Here is a 17,677-nt window from a genome sequence, read left to right as displayed (position 1 = left end):
GGTTACACAGTAATTGGTAGGACAGGTAACTTCAGATGGAGATGCAGAACTCTCTCTCTCTCACACACACACATACTCTTTTCACAAAAAGAAATCACAGGTTCAAACGAATTCACAGCTATATACAGTATTGTCCATTTAAAATGAGTTTGCAGTCCCAGCACAATCTTGTATGGACAGGCATACTAGACTGAATGCAGCCTGTCTGATACGTGTTTTATCTGCTGCATAAACATTAATGACTTTAATCACTTTGTTCTGCCCTTATACTTCATAAAGGGAAGCATCTCTAACTTGAAATATGCTGTGTATAAAGGATCTACTTCCATATGCACAGTAATGAAGCGCTACAAAGGTGCTGCCTTGAGATGTCAGCTCTCTCCCCAAGAGCTAATAGCTATGCATGCAAGTTTTCAAGGGTAAAATTGCAACATTTCTCTGCGGTATTTCCAGACAGTGGAAATAGAAACTCAGCACAGAGTGGAAAAAGAGGATACCTCCACAGCATAACATCAAATATCTTGATATTCTTGCAATATGACTGTTCTGCTGCTTTTTTTTCTGAGGACAGACAGAGCACTCAAAAAACTCAGTCTGCTCAAAGGCCACATGCAAACTGGGCCCATGTGGACTTTTTTTTCTGGACAGTGTCTCTTCTATTGTGACTAACAGAAGAGATATACTTTCACATTCATATGAGATTTGTAATCTCACAGTAGGTTTTTCATTTTAATTGGAGCCCCGCAAAACATGATTCCTGCGTTGTTCCATGCACTTATCACGAAACATCCTCTTTTATGTTCCCATTCTTCCCCTTTTACTTTGAAGAAATCTGATAAAGATGACTCAGGTAAAACAAAAATACTAGAACTTCAATGGTAGCAGAGATGCATGTGCTCTGTTTTGAATATCACCACATTTTAGAGCAATAAATAACTGTTTCAATGTGTTTGCTATATTCTAAACCCAGAAATATGAGAAAAAAAAAGCAGAAAAACTACTAGTCTCAACTCTAACTGGAGTCAAAATACTTTTTTTGGTACGCTCACAAGAACTGACATTTTAAAGACTGCTATACTTCCATAGCAGGCTTGGAAACCTCCTATTTTGAGTGGTTTAAACTATGCATTTTGGGAATATGTAGCCTAGGCTGACTTGCCACAAATCTCCTTTCACAGTAATTAGGTGAAAGGACTGGAAAAACATAATTTCTTTAAATGCTTTACATCCACTTCATTTAGTTGAAGATAAACTACAGAAATGAGTATGTTCCAGAACCTGGCAGGTTTTAGCTGTGTTAACTCAGTGGGCAAATAATTTGAAGGCTGAAATTTATTTCAGAAGCAGCAGGTGTTTTCAGAAATGCCAGGATTTTGTAAAAGTGCCATTTCCCAAGCGGTAGCAAGTTTTTTGTAACACTAGTATTCATTTTAAAATGACTCAAAAGCTAAAATCTGAAAAGTTTAAAATCTACTAATGGAAATAAGGATGAAAACCATGGCCTGGTGGATGTGGTGGCCTCATCGTTCAATATTCTTGGTTACATTTAAAAAACTAGCAAGCAAATCCCAAAACATGTTCTTTTCCCCACCATTCCTTTTTTCTAGTTGTAAGACTTACAAACAAAATATATGGAGGAAAGTCTGTCTTACTCCTTTTCCCCTACCAGATGCTACCCATCTTTTGAGGAGAGGTTGGACATCAAAGAGAAACTGCCCTTTGGATTTCTCAGGGCACTGTCTCTTCTGTCAACCTCTCAAGAGAAGAGGAAAACACTATACTCTTAGCATATTATAGATAAAGTGAGACTTACACCACTAAGATGGCTACTTTCCTGAGAAGAGACAACTAATACAATGGGTCAAAAAAATGGAGTGGTTACACATTGAGATGGTCACTGAAAAGCGTATCAGAAGACACTGGCTTCATAGTCAGGAACAAGCACTCAAAGCAATACCAAAATGTTGGGATCTTCAGTAAGACTGCAGACAGCAAAATAAAAACCTCCAAAGCCTCACCATGACCCTCACATTACGAAACATAAAAAACACACCTGATGGGGGATCTTATAGATACAGGATACATAAACAGGCCAAATGTCAGCAAAAAAAGAGAAATGAATGGCAGGCAATCACCAGCTATGCTGGGGCTGAATCTATCACTATTTCTGCCTTGTACTAGCCTTGCCACGACTTCAATCTGTGAAGATATCAAAAGCAAAAGCCAGGCTCCAGCAAGGGTTTATGGGTTTTTTTCCCTGCAGGATCAATCAATCAGTTAAGAGAGCACTTAAATCAACCTGCATAAGGCTTTGAACTCATAATCAGGTAAGTATGTGGGCTCTCTAGCATGTGTCTTCAGAACAAAAGGGCAAAATCTCACACCCTGTCACACTTATCTAGAAAAACGAGAAGTCAAGCAGCGATGCTGAATTAAACATTAAATCTTTAAAAATAAATAAGTTAATGGACGTTAATAATTATGTTATCTCAGTAAAATGCATTAAAACTTTCTATTAGTCTTCCTTGAAGCCTGTACTGATGGACTGTATTTATTATAGATAGCATAACTCCTGTTTTGAATTACCAGTAGCGAACATTTTGTAAATCACCCACGCTTTTTCCTGACGTACCCCCACAAAAATGCCAAAAACCATAGACTGGCACAAGCAATTAATAGCATGATATCATAAGAGTATCAAAACCAGTATGTCTGTGCACTGGTTCCTATCTGCAAACCAACAACTCCACAGGAAAAATCTCAGCTTGAAACATTTAAATGAGATCATCTCTCTTTCTTGTTTCCTAAACTCCCTGTCATTTGGCCCTCTGACACTTTTAAATATTTATCACAAACTAAATGATCTGAGTGCCCAGCACAGTCTGCACAAGATAAACATTGCTTTCTCCCTCTCAATTATGACTTCATCTCCTCCTGTCTCCTCTTGATGTGTTTATAGCTATTGTGTTTTTCTTTTTCCCTGTCAGGAGAGCACCAAATAGGGAGCTAATATTGCTGAGGTAGATGTGCACGCTTAAGTTTCCGCCTGTGAGTTGCCCCAACGAGCCCAAGCTTTGGGCTTATTTCTGATATGTCATGTATGATATTTTAGTATTACCTCTATAACAAGGGGATTTAGGAATTCACAGCATCTCTCCTACCAGCACAACAGCTGGTGCCAAGTACTTCATTACAAAGACATTTGTAAATGAAAATCTAAGCAATTACCTATTTCTGTATTGTTTAACTGTGATTTTGGTCATTTCCAAACAAAGGAAAATAAGGCTTTATAAAATGTCCTCTTGGGACTGGATATTTTGAAACACCATTTATAATCTGTACCTTTATCCTCACTCAGCTCTGCTTCTTCTGATGATGACAGGCTGGGTACAGCTGAAGGTTTCATCTCATCTACAAGAACCAAGGAAATGAAAGAGAAGTTATTCATTAGATAGTAAACTGATGAACCACTTTACTAGAAAAAAAGTGTTACGCTTTATTGAGGCAAGATACTAGGCCTGAATTTGATTTACTGGGCTTCGATCCATTCACATTGCATTCACTGGCCATTACTGGTCTGATTGTCTTCCCTAAGCCAGGGGTAAAATTACATTACAATACTGCCAGATCAAGTCTATATTTCAATTTCTCATAATAGAGAGAGAGGAACAGCTATCAGTTTCATGGGTAGGCTGGTGTTGCTATTTGCTTTGAGATTCCTTTTTTCATTTAATCCATCTATTTTGAGAAAAAAAACGATTAAGCCATTCTTAACTTTAATCATGTCCACGAATTCCATTGGAATCAAAATGATTACATGCAAATGCTTTCCTGAAAATAAAAGCTTTCATGAATCAGGCCTGAAATTTAGCAAGTCCCTGAAAATCTCTGGACTTGAGTTTTTTAATGGTAGAGCATGCAGTTAAAACTATTGTAGTTAACAGATAAAACTAGTACCTGAATTTATTATAGTTTTTTAACTTTCACTGTTGCTTTTTCTTGGCAATTTTTATAGTTCTAAAACATTTATAAGCCTTTGTTTTCATTTCTAGCCTTTGATTTCTTTCAAAAAACTTGCTTCTGATGATTCTGACAAAATCTTTTTCCTAACGTAGTGAATGAGTATTTTTAACTAGCTTGAAACAAGACCTCTGAAGCACCCGCCATTTTGTTTTTCCACGTGTTAACTGTGAAGTTCACTGATGATAGGCTGGAGGCCAGACTTTAAAAAACCCTCACAGTAATAGCTGAAAAATTTCAGGCCAGTCTTTGTACACTATAACTGGCTTTTTCACTACTTTATAATAAGAATATATAAATCTTTATGTAATGGACTGAGTAAGAAAACAGTGTCTATTTTTTCTCCTACATTTTCTTTCCTAATATTGAAGTATACGACCTGTGATTTGTCACACTCAGATGAAGGTTTAGAAAATACACGTAAGAACTTTAACATTTGATGGGATTGCTCTTTACCATGATCATTCACAGTGATTAGAAACGTTTTAGGCATACAACTGTGTATCTTGGAAAATCAGGTCATTTCCTACTGCTAAGAAAGGGCACAGAAGCAACAATCTAAAAGTTCCTGATGATGTTTTGTCTCCACAAGGAGTTGAGTGGAAAGCAGCAGCAACTCATTAGCTGAACGTAAGTCGAGGTAATTGTACACCTCTCTGTTCTTGTCACTGTGTGAACCCGTAGGGATAAATGTTAAGCCAAATAATTTTTTCCTGTAACACTGTGCGCCTGTGGCTGTGGAGGTGATTCATGAACTATGTGTAGGCACAACACTATCTTTAGGCATGTACCTAAAACATGTTCCTAAAGTATGACATTTTCTGGATCTGGGACCTAAAATGTCGGGATCTTTTCTTTGATGGTCTTCATGATAGTAACAAAACATGACTACCAATATGAGATTGCAAAAGAATGTACATCATGGCTCTGATAAACCAGCTCTGACAGCTTGTAACATAGCAAGTCATAATGATGGATTTGGGAAAAACACAATGCTTTTAAGACATCTCCAGTAGCAAAATAATAATTTAGAGAGGTATATATTCCTTAATTCTCTTGGGAAAAATGAAAAGTATCTCATTCAATTGAACTGTTTTGCAAATCAAAATACCAGGGAAATACACCCCATCAGAGTGCATACACCTGACAAGCACAATGGGCTGTATTTGGCATCTGTAGACAGTAGTATAACTGGGTTTAACAGGCACTCTGCAGGCGGAGCTAGAAGCTCCTAGCAGTACTAGCTCTTAGGCAAGCTAACAGCCAAGCAGTATTTGGTACAGTTAAAAGCTCAATATTGCTTGGGCAAAGATTTGCCCCTGCCTAGTCAGACATTCAAAATGGACTCTAGATTCAGACAGAGTAACTCATTTCTCCCTTCTTCCTGGTCCCCTTCGCCTATTTAAAATATGACTAGCATAAAAGTGAAAAACCCAGGAAAGGAAATGTGGTTGTCCTCCAGCACTTACAAAATAGTACTGCATGCTTATCTTGGGGAGGATAAAGGCCCTAGGTCCAAAGTTTGCTGAGGTCCATGGAAATCTTTTTTATTCTGTAATACTGTGTGCCTATGGCTTCACCTCCTACCGTTTGCCCCACGTGAGGACATAAAGAAGAGGTGATAAAGACAACATGAAACACAGAAGGATTTCAAGCACTTGTGGACAGCATTGGCTGTTAACACCTAGCTGCAGAAGACTGACCTGTGGAGTGCAGAGAGAAATGCTGCACTTCCACATATGCAGTGCCCAATGCATAGGACAAAAAGAAGGACCCTTATCAAGTGAACTCCTCATCTGGAAAACAGCCACAATGCAGTAAACAAGTCAAGATAAGTCCAGAATCTAGGCGTTCTAAATTTTTTTGCTGCATTTACTGGCTGGCCTTCTTCAGCTCAATCTTCCACATATTGAAAACAATCTTCAATTCTGATTTTAAAAAAAAAAGAAGTTCTGAAGAAAACCAATTCATGCTCTCTGGATTAAGTATGTGTAGGCAACATTCTCCACTACAATGAGAAAAAACCCAACCAAACAAGAAAAACATTGTGTTACATGTAATACTACACTAAAAAATCCTTAAGAAATAAGGGGGTTTGCAGATATTTTGATTGTCACTTCAGCTCTTTTGATAACCGATTAATTCTAGTTGTCTTTTGCATTGAACAGAGTTGGGTAGGATGAAAAACACAACCATAAACAGAAAAAAAAAAAAGAAAATCTCTTGGGAACATAGAGTGACATTATATTTTAAAATATTGAAACTCACTATACTTTCTAAGCATGCCATCTGCAAAACCCACTGCTCATGAACTCTGACATTCATTCGCAGTATATGCAATATCTTTCTGTATGGATTTAAATCTTCATAACCCCTGAGACTTGTGTGGACAATTTATTAAAACTTGAAAATACCCTTTAAAATCATCAGAAGTACAGTTTTGATCAAAAGAAGCCTGCTTCCTCCTTCTCCAAATTTCCTTTTCCCCCATTTCTATTCTATGCAGAGGGCTACTCTGTTGTAGACAGAGGGAAAATTATTTCTTTCTAGTTAGAGGGTTAGCTAGAGTTAGTCCACCTTAAAGGGAGAATGTAGAGCTGGTAAGCTAAAGAGGGAAGTCTGCATTCCTGCATTGCAATACATTCATTCATAATGAATGGAGTTTTGGTCTCTAATGGGAGAATTGCTCAAGACCTGAGCTAATCTGGTGAAAATGTACAAACATTCTCCTTCAATAGCACTGACTAAGGTTATTATTCACCAAGGTGGATAAAACCTAAGAAAGTACTTTAAGGAACTCGGCACAAACCTGCTTCTCCGCTCTGGGCCTTGGTTTCTTCAGTGTTTTGCTTTTCTTCTGTGCGGTTACCACCTATCAAGGAAAACTTATAAAAATTATTTATGATATATCTTTTTATTGGTAACAGCAGCAGCAATATTAATTGTAACCAATTCAGCACAAACCGCTAATTTACAGCAAGGTGCCATGATAAAAGGGGAGAAATACAAAGGTAAACTGAAAAAACCTGCAAACATAACCAGTTACATTTAAACCAGTCACATTTTCACATCTCAAACTGAGGAAGGGGGGTTAGATTAAAGATTTTATCTCAGTAGGCACACTGGAAATATCTGTATACCAAATAAAGGTATGTTCCTCTAAATACTGTCTGCAGTAGACGAAACTGTTGCTCGATCTTAGTCTATGTATTTTATAAAGATTTTTTCTAGGATTATTTTCCTCCAGTAACATTTCCACAAGATCCTTGAAGTGGCCATGTTTCCAATGTGCAGAACCTACTTTAATGTCTATGGAAGGTAAGAATAGGAGAGGGAGAATTGCCCAAATTTTATTTTAAAGCAAAAGGCACAACGCCACTTAGCATAAAGTATAAAAATGCACCACAAACAACTGCAAAGAAGAGAGCAAAATAAACCAAAGTAAGATTGCTAGGATTGAATGCAGTGTTCCCCTTTTTACATTCATATTAATTCCCAGTTTTCTCCACTACTTTGCATTTGCATTCATTATCCATTTTTTTCCCTCCAGCTCCCTTTTGGAAGGCAGGTAGCAAACAGCAAATTACTACCCAGAAAAGTAATACCCTAGGGAACATCTATGGACATGAGATCAAGCTCTCTTAACCTTTGCTTGGCCCGATTAGAAATTTATCAGGAAGTCTGTATCTTCAATGACGGAGAAGGCTGGTTTAGCTTCATAATAATAATAGAGGCTGCAGTGCAGCATGCTGGATCAGATGCAATGGCTACACTCCCTCTTTCCCAGCATGGCGAGATAGACAGAAAGAACAGCTGAGTACCAGCCTTAATGAGGCATTGGAAAACTAACTGCTGAACATATACACTGGGAGAAAGGAAATTCATTCCCAGGCCTGTAAATGGCTTGATAATGATATACATAATTTTTGCTGTGATCTTTCTGGCTCCTGGGTTTTTCTGATTACAGCTTCTCTAAAGCAATACAGTTAAAGTTCCTTGCGCCTCCACCTTGCTTTTACTTAACATATGGTTGAAGAAAACGGCAGTAGCCCAAAAGCAATTAGGTGGATGGAAGAAAACTAGAGAAAGCGTGTGTGTTTCAGAAGCAAACATGCATCTGGTGGCACACTGCATTCAGCTAATATTTAAAGGCTGAGGTACAATGCTCTCCCTCTTTCCAGCAGGCAATACATCCCGGCATCCAGCAGATGGGACTAGTGGAGAAGTATTTCCAGGCTGACCCTGCACAGAGCTGCTCTCAGGATAAGCGGAGATGAAGCAGCAGTTTGACACCCCACCTGAGTGGGGAGACGTGGGCAGGGAGCGGCTGATAGCCATCAGCGGGGACTCGGGCATCCTACCTGCTTGGTAATTCTTTGTACCGATTTTTACTAGCCTTAATGGATGACTAGCTATAGTGATTTCTTAGCACATTAGTGAGCTCTAACCTGTAAAAAATTGCATTACATAGATGACCAAAATGGCTTAATAAAACTAGCTGGGTTTTTTCCCTCCCCACCTTGAAATCAAATAGTGCTCTCTTCAAAAATCAGTGTTCTGCCTGTCCACGCACAACAGGAGAACTGCATGCAAAACAGGAAGTTAGCTGTACTAGAAGATAAACTTTTCTCTCTCCCTCCCCCTTTTCTTTTAAAACATGGACTTGGGACTTTGCAAGCTTTGCAGCAAGCAATTAATAAATACAGGAAAACACATCCTTTGCATCACCAGGACGTGTTTCAAAGGGATAAAGTCACCTAGCTCAGGAGCTGCAGAAAGGAACAGTACGTTCAAGACAATCCTGTAATGCAACAGTGCAGTGACACTTGGAAAATCTTTACCATTAGGTCAGATCCAAAGAGAATACTGCATCACTGCGAAATAAGCAGTGCCAGAGCATTAAGTATTTCATTATGGCCAAGTGCAACATGTTTTGCTTTGCACAGAAGGACTTTACATTCAGAAAAAGCAGGTCAGGCATAAAGGGTAACTACCAATATATCACTGAAAATCATTTCAGTGTTTACCTCACTGCATTCACAACATAAAATTACATTTCTAGACAATACTTTTTCTACATTCATTATAACAAGTATGACTATAACCATGAGTTATTTGGCTAAAGCCAGGTATTTCAAGGATTCATTCATGTTTATTGCCAAGGGACTACACCTCTTGTTGAAGTCACTTACTCAGAGCAAACTTAGAACTACAAAACAAAGTTTAAATGATCTTCTGGTTTCAGATTATCAGATAAAGCACATATTCATAAGCACATTTTGTCAACCCTAGGTCTATAATTTCACTGGAGATTCACTGTTTAAAACTGGTATAATAGAACAATAATTACAGCACTGTATATTGGATTCTCAACATGTTTTCCATCTAACACTTCATTTTGTTCCATTAGAAAGAAAAATGTAAAAGACTTTAAGCAGAAGCTTCACCTCTTGTACTCTGACCCAGTCCAACAGACTGACTGGATCGTGACATGAAAATTAATCTCAATCAGCATATTGAAAGTATGTGTTGTGCCTGCCAAATGACTTCAATAGAATTAGAGAAAAGGAAATGTTAAAAAATCAGGAATGGACAAGTGATCCTCCAGTAGATGACTTGCAGAAGGAAGGGTTAAGCTCTGCTTGGCCTGGAGAATCTCTTCATCTCAGGAGAAAGGGAGGAAGTGGAGTATGAATACACAGATAAGAAAGCAAACTATAGGGTGGAGAAGTGACTAATCCCAAAGCATCTGACAAACATTTTTTTCAGTTTTTTAAAAACCCTTCTAATGAGCCTCTCACTGAATGTCTTCTACTGATGAAGAGTCTTTCTGTAATTATTGCTCTCCATTGCAGTTGGGTGCAGAGCAAATGGAAAGGCTTTAAGTAGCACATGCTCAAGGCAAAGAGCTGGAAATATATTTTACAAGAGTAGCAAGCCAATTTTTCATCATATTTTTATTCGCCCCCGGCTCTCCTTTTCTTCAGGCAGAAAAGCCAGATCCAGTGCATTTCCCTTGAGTCTTCCCCGTGACATTATTAATAATAAAAACGTCTTTTCCACTGGATGGCTTCTACAGTATCTGCCATCCTTCTCTTTCCACTACTGCAGCAATTGGTGATTGCATTTCCTTTAGGTGAAAGCTGTCCTCACAATATCTGCTTTTCTATTATACTAGTAATATCACAGCAATCTGTCACTCACTCCAAAAGAGATAGAAAATGTGGTGAACGGCATGTCATGTCATTTTAGGCCACCAAATGTAAATGATTTTGAACTACATCAAAAGACAAATGGGAACATCTGTTCCTGTTCCCCAGCACGGCAGTCAGTTGAAAAAAACCAGGAGTTTGAGAATTACAGTAGCACCATACAAACAAAATAAGCACATCACACACTAAAATACCTACTTCTGGCCATATATTTTGCTTTCCATCGCCAAGCTGACTACTGCCTGATAGGCGGCTTGCTCTGTCCTCTTGGCCTTTTTCTTTGAGATCAGCAAGAAAATTCCCCCCAGTTGATATATACCCTCATTTATATTTGGTAGAAAACAGGCAAAACAGTGATCAATCTGCACACACAGCAAGCTGGCAGAGCAAGCAGCACTTCTAACTAAACTAGAAAACCGGATACTCTGTGAGTGCCTGCCCACTTTATGTTAAGGAGAGGTATTTAGCATGCACAGTGATATGCCAGCTGCAGTAGCAGCCCCCAAATGAAGCAGATGATATGATAAATAACAAGCCAGCAGTCAGGTGGGAGAGGGCTGGGACAAGATCCCTATGAAAGTCCAGAGGACAAACTCTCAGCAGCAGCAGCACCAGAGCAGGTTTTAGTAATTCTTCCCATTTTCTCTGCGAGAGTCTGGAGGCACATGGCTTTTCAGATCTTTCACTCTTCTTGCAACAAACATAGCTAGTCAAAAATATTAATAGCCTGCTGGCTTCTTGGCTCTTCCCATTTCAGAGCTGAATAAGTGCCAGGTTTGCTCATACACCTACTCCTCTTCAGCAGTACCTTTCTTCACAAGCAGTCAGCAACATACTTAGAGCTGAGGCTAAAGTCAGCGTCTCAAAAACTGGTGCAAAAAGATCTCTCAAAAACTGGTGCAAAAAAGACATTTTCCAGAAGAAAACAGAATCGCAGATAACGTTTTTAGTTAAAGGAAGAAATTCTACTTGAACAGTACAAACCGGTCTACCCTCTCCAACTTCTACCCTCCAACACAGACATTATTAACAAAAAAATTGTTTTCACTACTGAGAAAGCTGTACTTATATCATCCATATTGTGTCAACTATGGATGTAGTCAGAGTAAGGTTCCTTCAAACAACCTCTTCCTTCCTGAAGTAGAAATAAAAGAGGAGGGCCAATGCCTCAGGCTCACATCTTGTTTGCCACTCCCACATATCTGTGGATGTACCACATCCCCAAGCACCAGGTTTGACCCTGTTACATCCCTGCATGGCTCTTGCCATGCAAGTCTGGGTGCATCCTCTGGTTCTCCAGGTGGCCAGTGACCATGCATCTCTCCTGCGGTCTGGCCTTCAAGCTGGGCCATACTTCTATGACAAATGCAAATACAAACCAAGATCTGGCAGATAAAGGATGCCAGTTTTGACTTATCTTTTCTACAGCACAAAAATATTGCCACAGTAATCATACTAATGATATGAAGGTCCTTCTAGGATAAGAGGGAAACTAATTAATGAGAAAATTAAAAATATAGGCCTTGATCTTACAGCTGTTACATTCTGCACACATGAGTAGATAAGCTGACTTCAGTGAAACTCCTAAAATGTGAGAAGAAAGCACATGTATATCCATATATACACTCAAGATCACACAGCCTGCAACCATTTTCAGACTATTCCAGTGGCAAAATGATATCAGACATAAAACAGGAAGCACATACACACAAAGGCCATTATTGTAGAACTACAAATGCATTAAAATGAATCATTAGGGTGGTGGCCTGAGGTTACTGAATATTTTCAGTTTGCATTTTAATTTCTTTTAATTAAATTAAGATTTAGGTCAGTTTTAATCACTACTTGTATATAACCCCTTTGGGGTAAATTTTAAGAAGGGTTAGTAAAGAGTTATCTGCAGTAATTGCTTAATGGAGTTGTGAGACTTCTTCCCACTGTGCTGCTTCAACAATTTCCCTCACTGCAGATGCAGACCTGAATGCGCTGATGTCAATGCACCCAGCCTAGCGAAGTAGTCAGCATAATAAATAACAGGTTTTCATTTTCATGCAGCATTTTGTCAAGAATTGTCAAGGAGTGTGGGAAAAGAATGAGAAAACTGTAGCTCGTGGGGATTATCTCAGAGGTTAAAAATAACATTATTGTATTTCACCTATTTAACATCCTGAGAAATACAGGAGCCTAATCTAAAGCCCACTGAAGTCACTAGGCATGTTGCCCTTGCCTCACTCCTCCATGGATCTCAAGGCAAGTAAATCGGTTTCATTATACCTTTTCCTGGCTAGGGAAGAACCAGGGGACAACAGTTACAGCATCAAATTAGGTGCTTGGAAGACATGAGCACTCAAATTTGTCCCAACCCACTTCATACATAACATTGCTGGGAACGTGGTGCTAGGCTGGTTTTTCACTGGGTATAATTCTTCTGTCTGACATACAAGCGTGACTCAGATTTTGCAGTACAGGTGCCTGGCAAGAGATATTTAAAATTTCATTGCCAAAGATGCTGATCATCACTGTTTCTGACAATCTGCAACTCTGTTCAAAACAAATGAAAGCAGACATCACGTGGAAGCTTGAGCTGTTCAGCATAAGCAGAATATGGACACCATACCCTAGACATCATATGCAGCCCGTACAGAGGACAAAGACAGAACTGGCATTTTGATGCAAAAAATACACACACTGTGCTGCACAAGTATTACCACTGTTATCATAGGATACAAAAGTGGACAGAAATCACTCATGTAAGTTGATGCATGAAGAGCAGGCTGAGGCAGAACTCAGAGCAGAACGGAGGAGCCCTGACTCCTAGTCCTACAGGCAGTCCTACCTAAGAGACAGAGAAAGAAATGGACCCCATATGTGAAGGTGCACAATATGATCACAAATTTTATCGTTACCATGTCAATTTACTATTCGTTCATACTTTCCTGGTGTGCCTAAGAGACTGTGTAACTACACACCATTAAGGATTGCACAGCTTCTTTTCCAAGCCACAGTCAAAAAAAAATAAAACAGGAGACCTATTTCAATTTTTTGCATAGAGGTCACAAAATCATGTGGCGTGGCAATGTAACGAAGTGAAGAAATGGATGGGGAAGCCACACAGGAGATCACACTTGTTAAAACCAGCATAAAACGTGAACCAAAACATGCACTATTTTGCATCAATATTTCAGAATTAAGGGACTAACCCTGTGCACTGGACCTGAACAATCAGGATGGTTTACTGTTATTCACATCATGGTTAGAAGTGAGAAATTAATTCCTTGACAGATGAGTCCTCTGCAGGTACGCTGTTTTGCACTGTGTATAATCTTCCTCTGACAACACTGCATTAGTCACTTTAGTAACTTAGTATTTTGCACCTTACCTCATCTCAGGAGAAAGAAAATCTACTCTGAAGCATCTAGTGTGAAAACAGGAATTGCAACTGTTTGCCTGGTACAGTTTACACACACATAATTTGGCTGCTAAAAGAAACCCAAATGGGTAAATAGTCAACATAACAGGACTGCACATCACTTGTGGAGGCCAAAATGAGCTGCATCTTCCAACTTGTCTTGTGTAGCCACTGCACAGAAATTGAATGAAACAGTAGAAGCCACTTCAGCAATGAAAAGCATCTTCTAAGAAGGGTTTGCTCAGACAGCAAATACAAAAATACAGATAACGTCCTATTTTTCCCCTGGCTAACTGGAAGGTGATCACCCAGTATTCTGAGAGCTGTAATCAGTCAAGACAGATGGTGGACTTCAAAACAGAAGTGAAAAGAGAAGATATCAACCAAAGTGCATAGGGGTTAATAGCATCACTTTAATTATAACCAATCTGCATTAAGGTGAAACATTTCACAGACATGTTTGATATACATGCTTCCCAGGGAATTTATTCTGTAGTATTTTATCTTAATTTAAAATTTTATTTAAGGATTTGGTTTGGTGGCAAAAAGAATACAGCAACTTCTAAGCTATCTTAATAAGAAGCAGCACTCTTAAGGCTGAATATGAGGGTGTGTGTTTTTGAAGTATAATTATGTGTCTAGATGTTCATTTTTAGTAGATTATGAGTGAAGCAGAAACTTACTGAAGAATATTACTGCCCTGTGGGATGCAAAGAAGAAATGTAGATACAATTTCTCAAATGATAAAAGAATTGCTTGCTATAAATCGAGGAACATTTAAAAAATAATCATAAGTCAAATCTAGTTAATATTAATCCATACCTTAAAGAGAGAGACAATCAAGCCTGCATAGTATTAGCAAGCCCTTAGAAAAGATGCTTTGAATATCATTGTGTAATGGTAACACAGCAGCTGTTGCATGCATCCCCCCAGCCCCAGGGAAGAGTAAGCCCACCTCAGAGGAAAGCAGCACAAACCAAGCACTGTTGACTTCTGTGGCTGCATACACTGTATTCCTCTCTGTGAAGCTAGGGAGAGCAGAAAAGCTGCAGAATTTGTGGTATATAAAGGAGAACCAGGAAGGGGATGCCTTACGTTAATCTCACAATTAAAGGACTAAGCCATAAAATGAGTTTTATTTTCTAGTCCCAAGACTATGCACTTTTTGTCATTGGACAAAAACTTTTTGGGAGAAGGGATGAGGAGCCAGGGTGTCTCCCTCTTGGTGAGCATCCTACCTAATCGCCGTAACATGCTGAACCAAGGAGTTGTCGAGATAAGTTGTGACTTCATTTTGCCTCATTTCTACTGTCTACTCCAATCACTAGACTGACATCTCTCATGGACAGAGCATCCACCGAGTGAGGCAGGAGCCTGCTGGTGAGCCTCGGACTCCTGACACTGCCAAGCAACATTTCAGACATTTGACGTTGCCCTTGAAAGCCAAGGGGTCGATACTGTGATGACCCCATCAGGCAAAGGAACCAACTCTACCCACTATCTTAAAGCTGATTTGTGTTCATTTTGACCTTCCTGGCCTGGCTTATCCATCAAACTGTTCTCTTCCCCACCAAGTGAAGAGGAAGCAGACAAAGTTCATCCCGGACGAGCAATTCCAACAGACCAGCTCCTTGCACATACACTGAACCTCAGCTAAGGTGATCGCATGAGACCAACAACCTATCAATCTATCAGGAAGAATCTGGTCATTCATTTTGGGAGAAGCTTATGAGAAAAGCTGGAGAAAGACAACTTGCAGAGCTCCAGTTCTGTCCCTCGAGGGAGGGCAAGGAAGATCCTGACCTCAGGAGGCACAGAAATGGCTTTTGCTGCATGGATTGATTATCTTTCTCCTGGAGGAGGAGAAAGATCAGGCATTTGTGCTGCTGTTATTAGATGTATTAGTTGTCTTTGATACAATATTGATCACCTGCAGACCATGGTGAGAATGGATGGGGCAGCTCTTGGGCGGGCTCCATATTATATCTGAGAAATCCTCTAAGGAAGGAAAGGCCAAACAGTTTTCCTTTTCCCAGTATCAAGAAAATCTGTTGCACACACTTTGCTATTCAGTACATACAGGAGGACATTTGGGCAGGTAGCTAAGAGAAATAGGGAACATTTTAAATTCTTGTTTTGTTAGACTTTTATAAAAATTGTTTGCTTTTGCTTGGTGACAATCAGTAGGATGAGAACAGGTGACCTGTGGCATTTGTGCTAACTCATTGCTGCTATGCTGTGACAAGTACTGCCATTTTGTCTATGTAATTACTTTAGGATTGTGTTAGGAAGCTATTGAAGTAAGACATGCTAAGTTTTGTTTAGTGCCAAACATATTTTTCTCACCTGAGACTTTACAATCACTCAATCACTGAGTACACCTAGTCAGGAGGGGAAAGGCAAAATTATCACTGGCTGATTTTACTCTCCCAGGACCTGGGGGGTGGGGGGGTGGGTAGAAAAACAAAAAAAGAAAATTATACTGAATGTTTGCACATGTCAAACCTGAAATACTGCAGGGAACCTGGGAGTAAAGAGTGTTTCTCCATGTATCCAGTCTATCCATTTCCCCAGACAATAACCTGTGCTACAACGAAAAACTACTGAATACAACCATTGACAGGAGTATCTGCTATGCAGTTCACACTTGCTTTTCTCTATCAGTGGTCTGAAGGCAGAGAACTATATCTAATAGCATAATAACAGACACCATTAATACTTTAGAGGTTCAGTATAAAATTGCTTTCATTAGCATGTCAAGTGTTTATTTTAGCTTACTGCAAAACAAGCTCCTTACATACAGGCACTTATTTGACTTTCCTTGATTGCAGAGAGGGTAATAATGAAGGAGCCTACTTTCCCTGATCTTCTGTGGAGGTTTTTACATGCACTGAAAAGATATTGCTCCATTACCTCTAGCCAATGAACCAGCTTAGTGTGCTGGAGAAAAATATTAGAGCAGAAATATTACTGAACTCAGTGGAATAGTTTTTACAGACTGCCACAAGGGCATGCATGAGGCTGTTAAAATAGCAAGTTGTATTCCCATCTTCAGTCTAAAAGGACACTGACAACTAAGCAGAGGGAAAAATATCTGGTTCTTCCTGTGCCTCAGTGTATATTTGTTAAATATTTTATATCTGGTCATGTTACCAAGGGTAAAATAATATCTTAAGTTAAATGTAAGTATCTTTGGACTTGCTTTTATTGCTAAAAGCTATGGGTTGGGTTTTTTTTTTTTGTTTGCCCCCCTTTTTTTTTTTTAAACCTGAGGTACCTAAAGCATGTGAACTATGCCAAAGTTAAAATATGCTAAACACAAAGCACTTCAGTTTTACCATGAGGAAAATTCAACAAAGTTGACCTCAGGCAGAGTTTGGCTTTATTGTGTTTTATTTGAGACTGTTTATATGCATTAGCTACTCAGAAGTTCTTTAAAAAAAGAAAAAGGAAAAAATAAAAAGGCAGCTTTTTGGAAGTGAAGACAAACTCCTACCTAAATAAAATTACTCAGACATGTAGTTCTGGTTCATGTCACAGATTCACAGCTTTCATAATCTTCAAGGCTCCCCATTAAAAGTTCTTTTAATTAGTCAAAACCAACAGCTAATAATTAGAACAGCAGAAACTAAATCCTATTCTCAGACAAATGTGTGCAAATCCCATTTACTTAAATGGAAATGGCTCACAGGTGTGTTACATTAGACTCTAGCCACTCGGCAATTTTATAGGAATTCAGTGTCTGGAGCCCAACTGCTTGACTCCTCTTCAAAACAGAGGCACAGGTAACGCCACAGAAATCTGATTCAGGTTTCTTCCCCAGCCCCCCTCAGCAAACACTTTAATAACCTCCCCCCACCCACCCCATCACAACAACCCTCAAGTCTAATTTAGACTTTCAATCCTTGACATTATAGGCCTGATTCCTGCCTACGGAGAAGACGACTCCATCACTGCCTAGATTAAATTCTGCAGCAGTGATTATGTGTTACAGGCCTCAATTTTGCATCAGCAAAAGCTACTGTACAGCATCGAA

General features: G+C 39.2%; 1 protein-coding gene across 4 annotated transcripts in view; it reads right to left on the bottom strand.

The window, feature by feature from the left end:
• The window catches only part of MACROD2 (mono-ADP ribosylhydrolase 2), a 910,189-nt gene that overhangs the window by 48,132 nt on the left and 844,380 nt on the right, over positions 1-17,677 (bottom strand). For all 4 annotated transcript variants that reach the window (XM_075035490.1, XM_075035491.1, XM_075035492.1 and 1 more), the window contains exons 12-13: positions 6,830-6,892; positions 3,343-3,411 (exon numbers count right to left, since the gene is read on the bottom strand). In XM_075035490.1, coding sequence (XP_074891591.1) covers positions 3,343-3,411; positions 6,830-6,892 — 132 coding nt within the window. The remainder of the gene's footprint in view (positions 1-3,342; positions 3,412-6,829; positions 6,893-17,677) is intronic.

This window comes from Buteo buteo, chromosome 9 (assembly GCF_964188355.1).
Source record: "Buteo buteo chromosome 9, bButBut1.hap1.1, whole genome shotgun sequence".
NCBI classification, from domain to species: domain Eukaryota; kingdom Metazoa; phylum Chordata; class Aves; order Accipitriformes; family Accipitridae; genus Buteo; species Buteo buteo.
The sequence above is the reverse complement of the archived record's forward strand: the minus strand, read 5'-3'. Positions and strand labels throughout refer to the sequence as shown.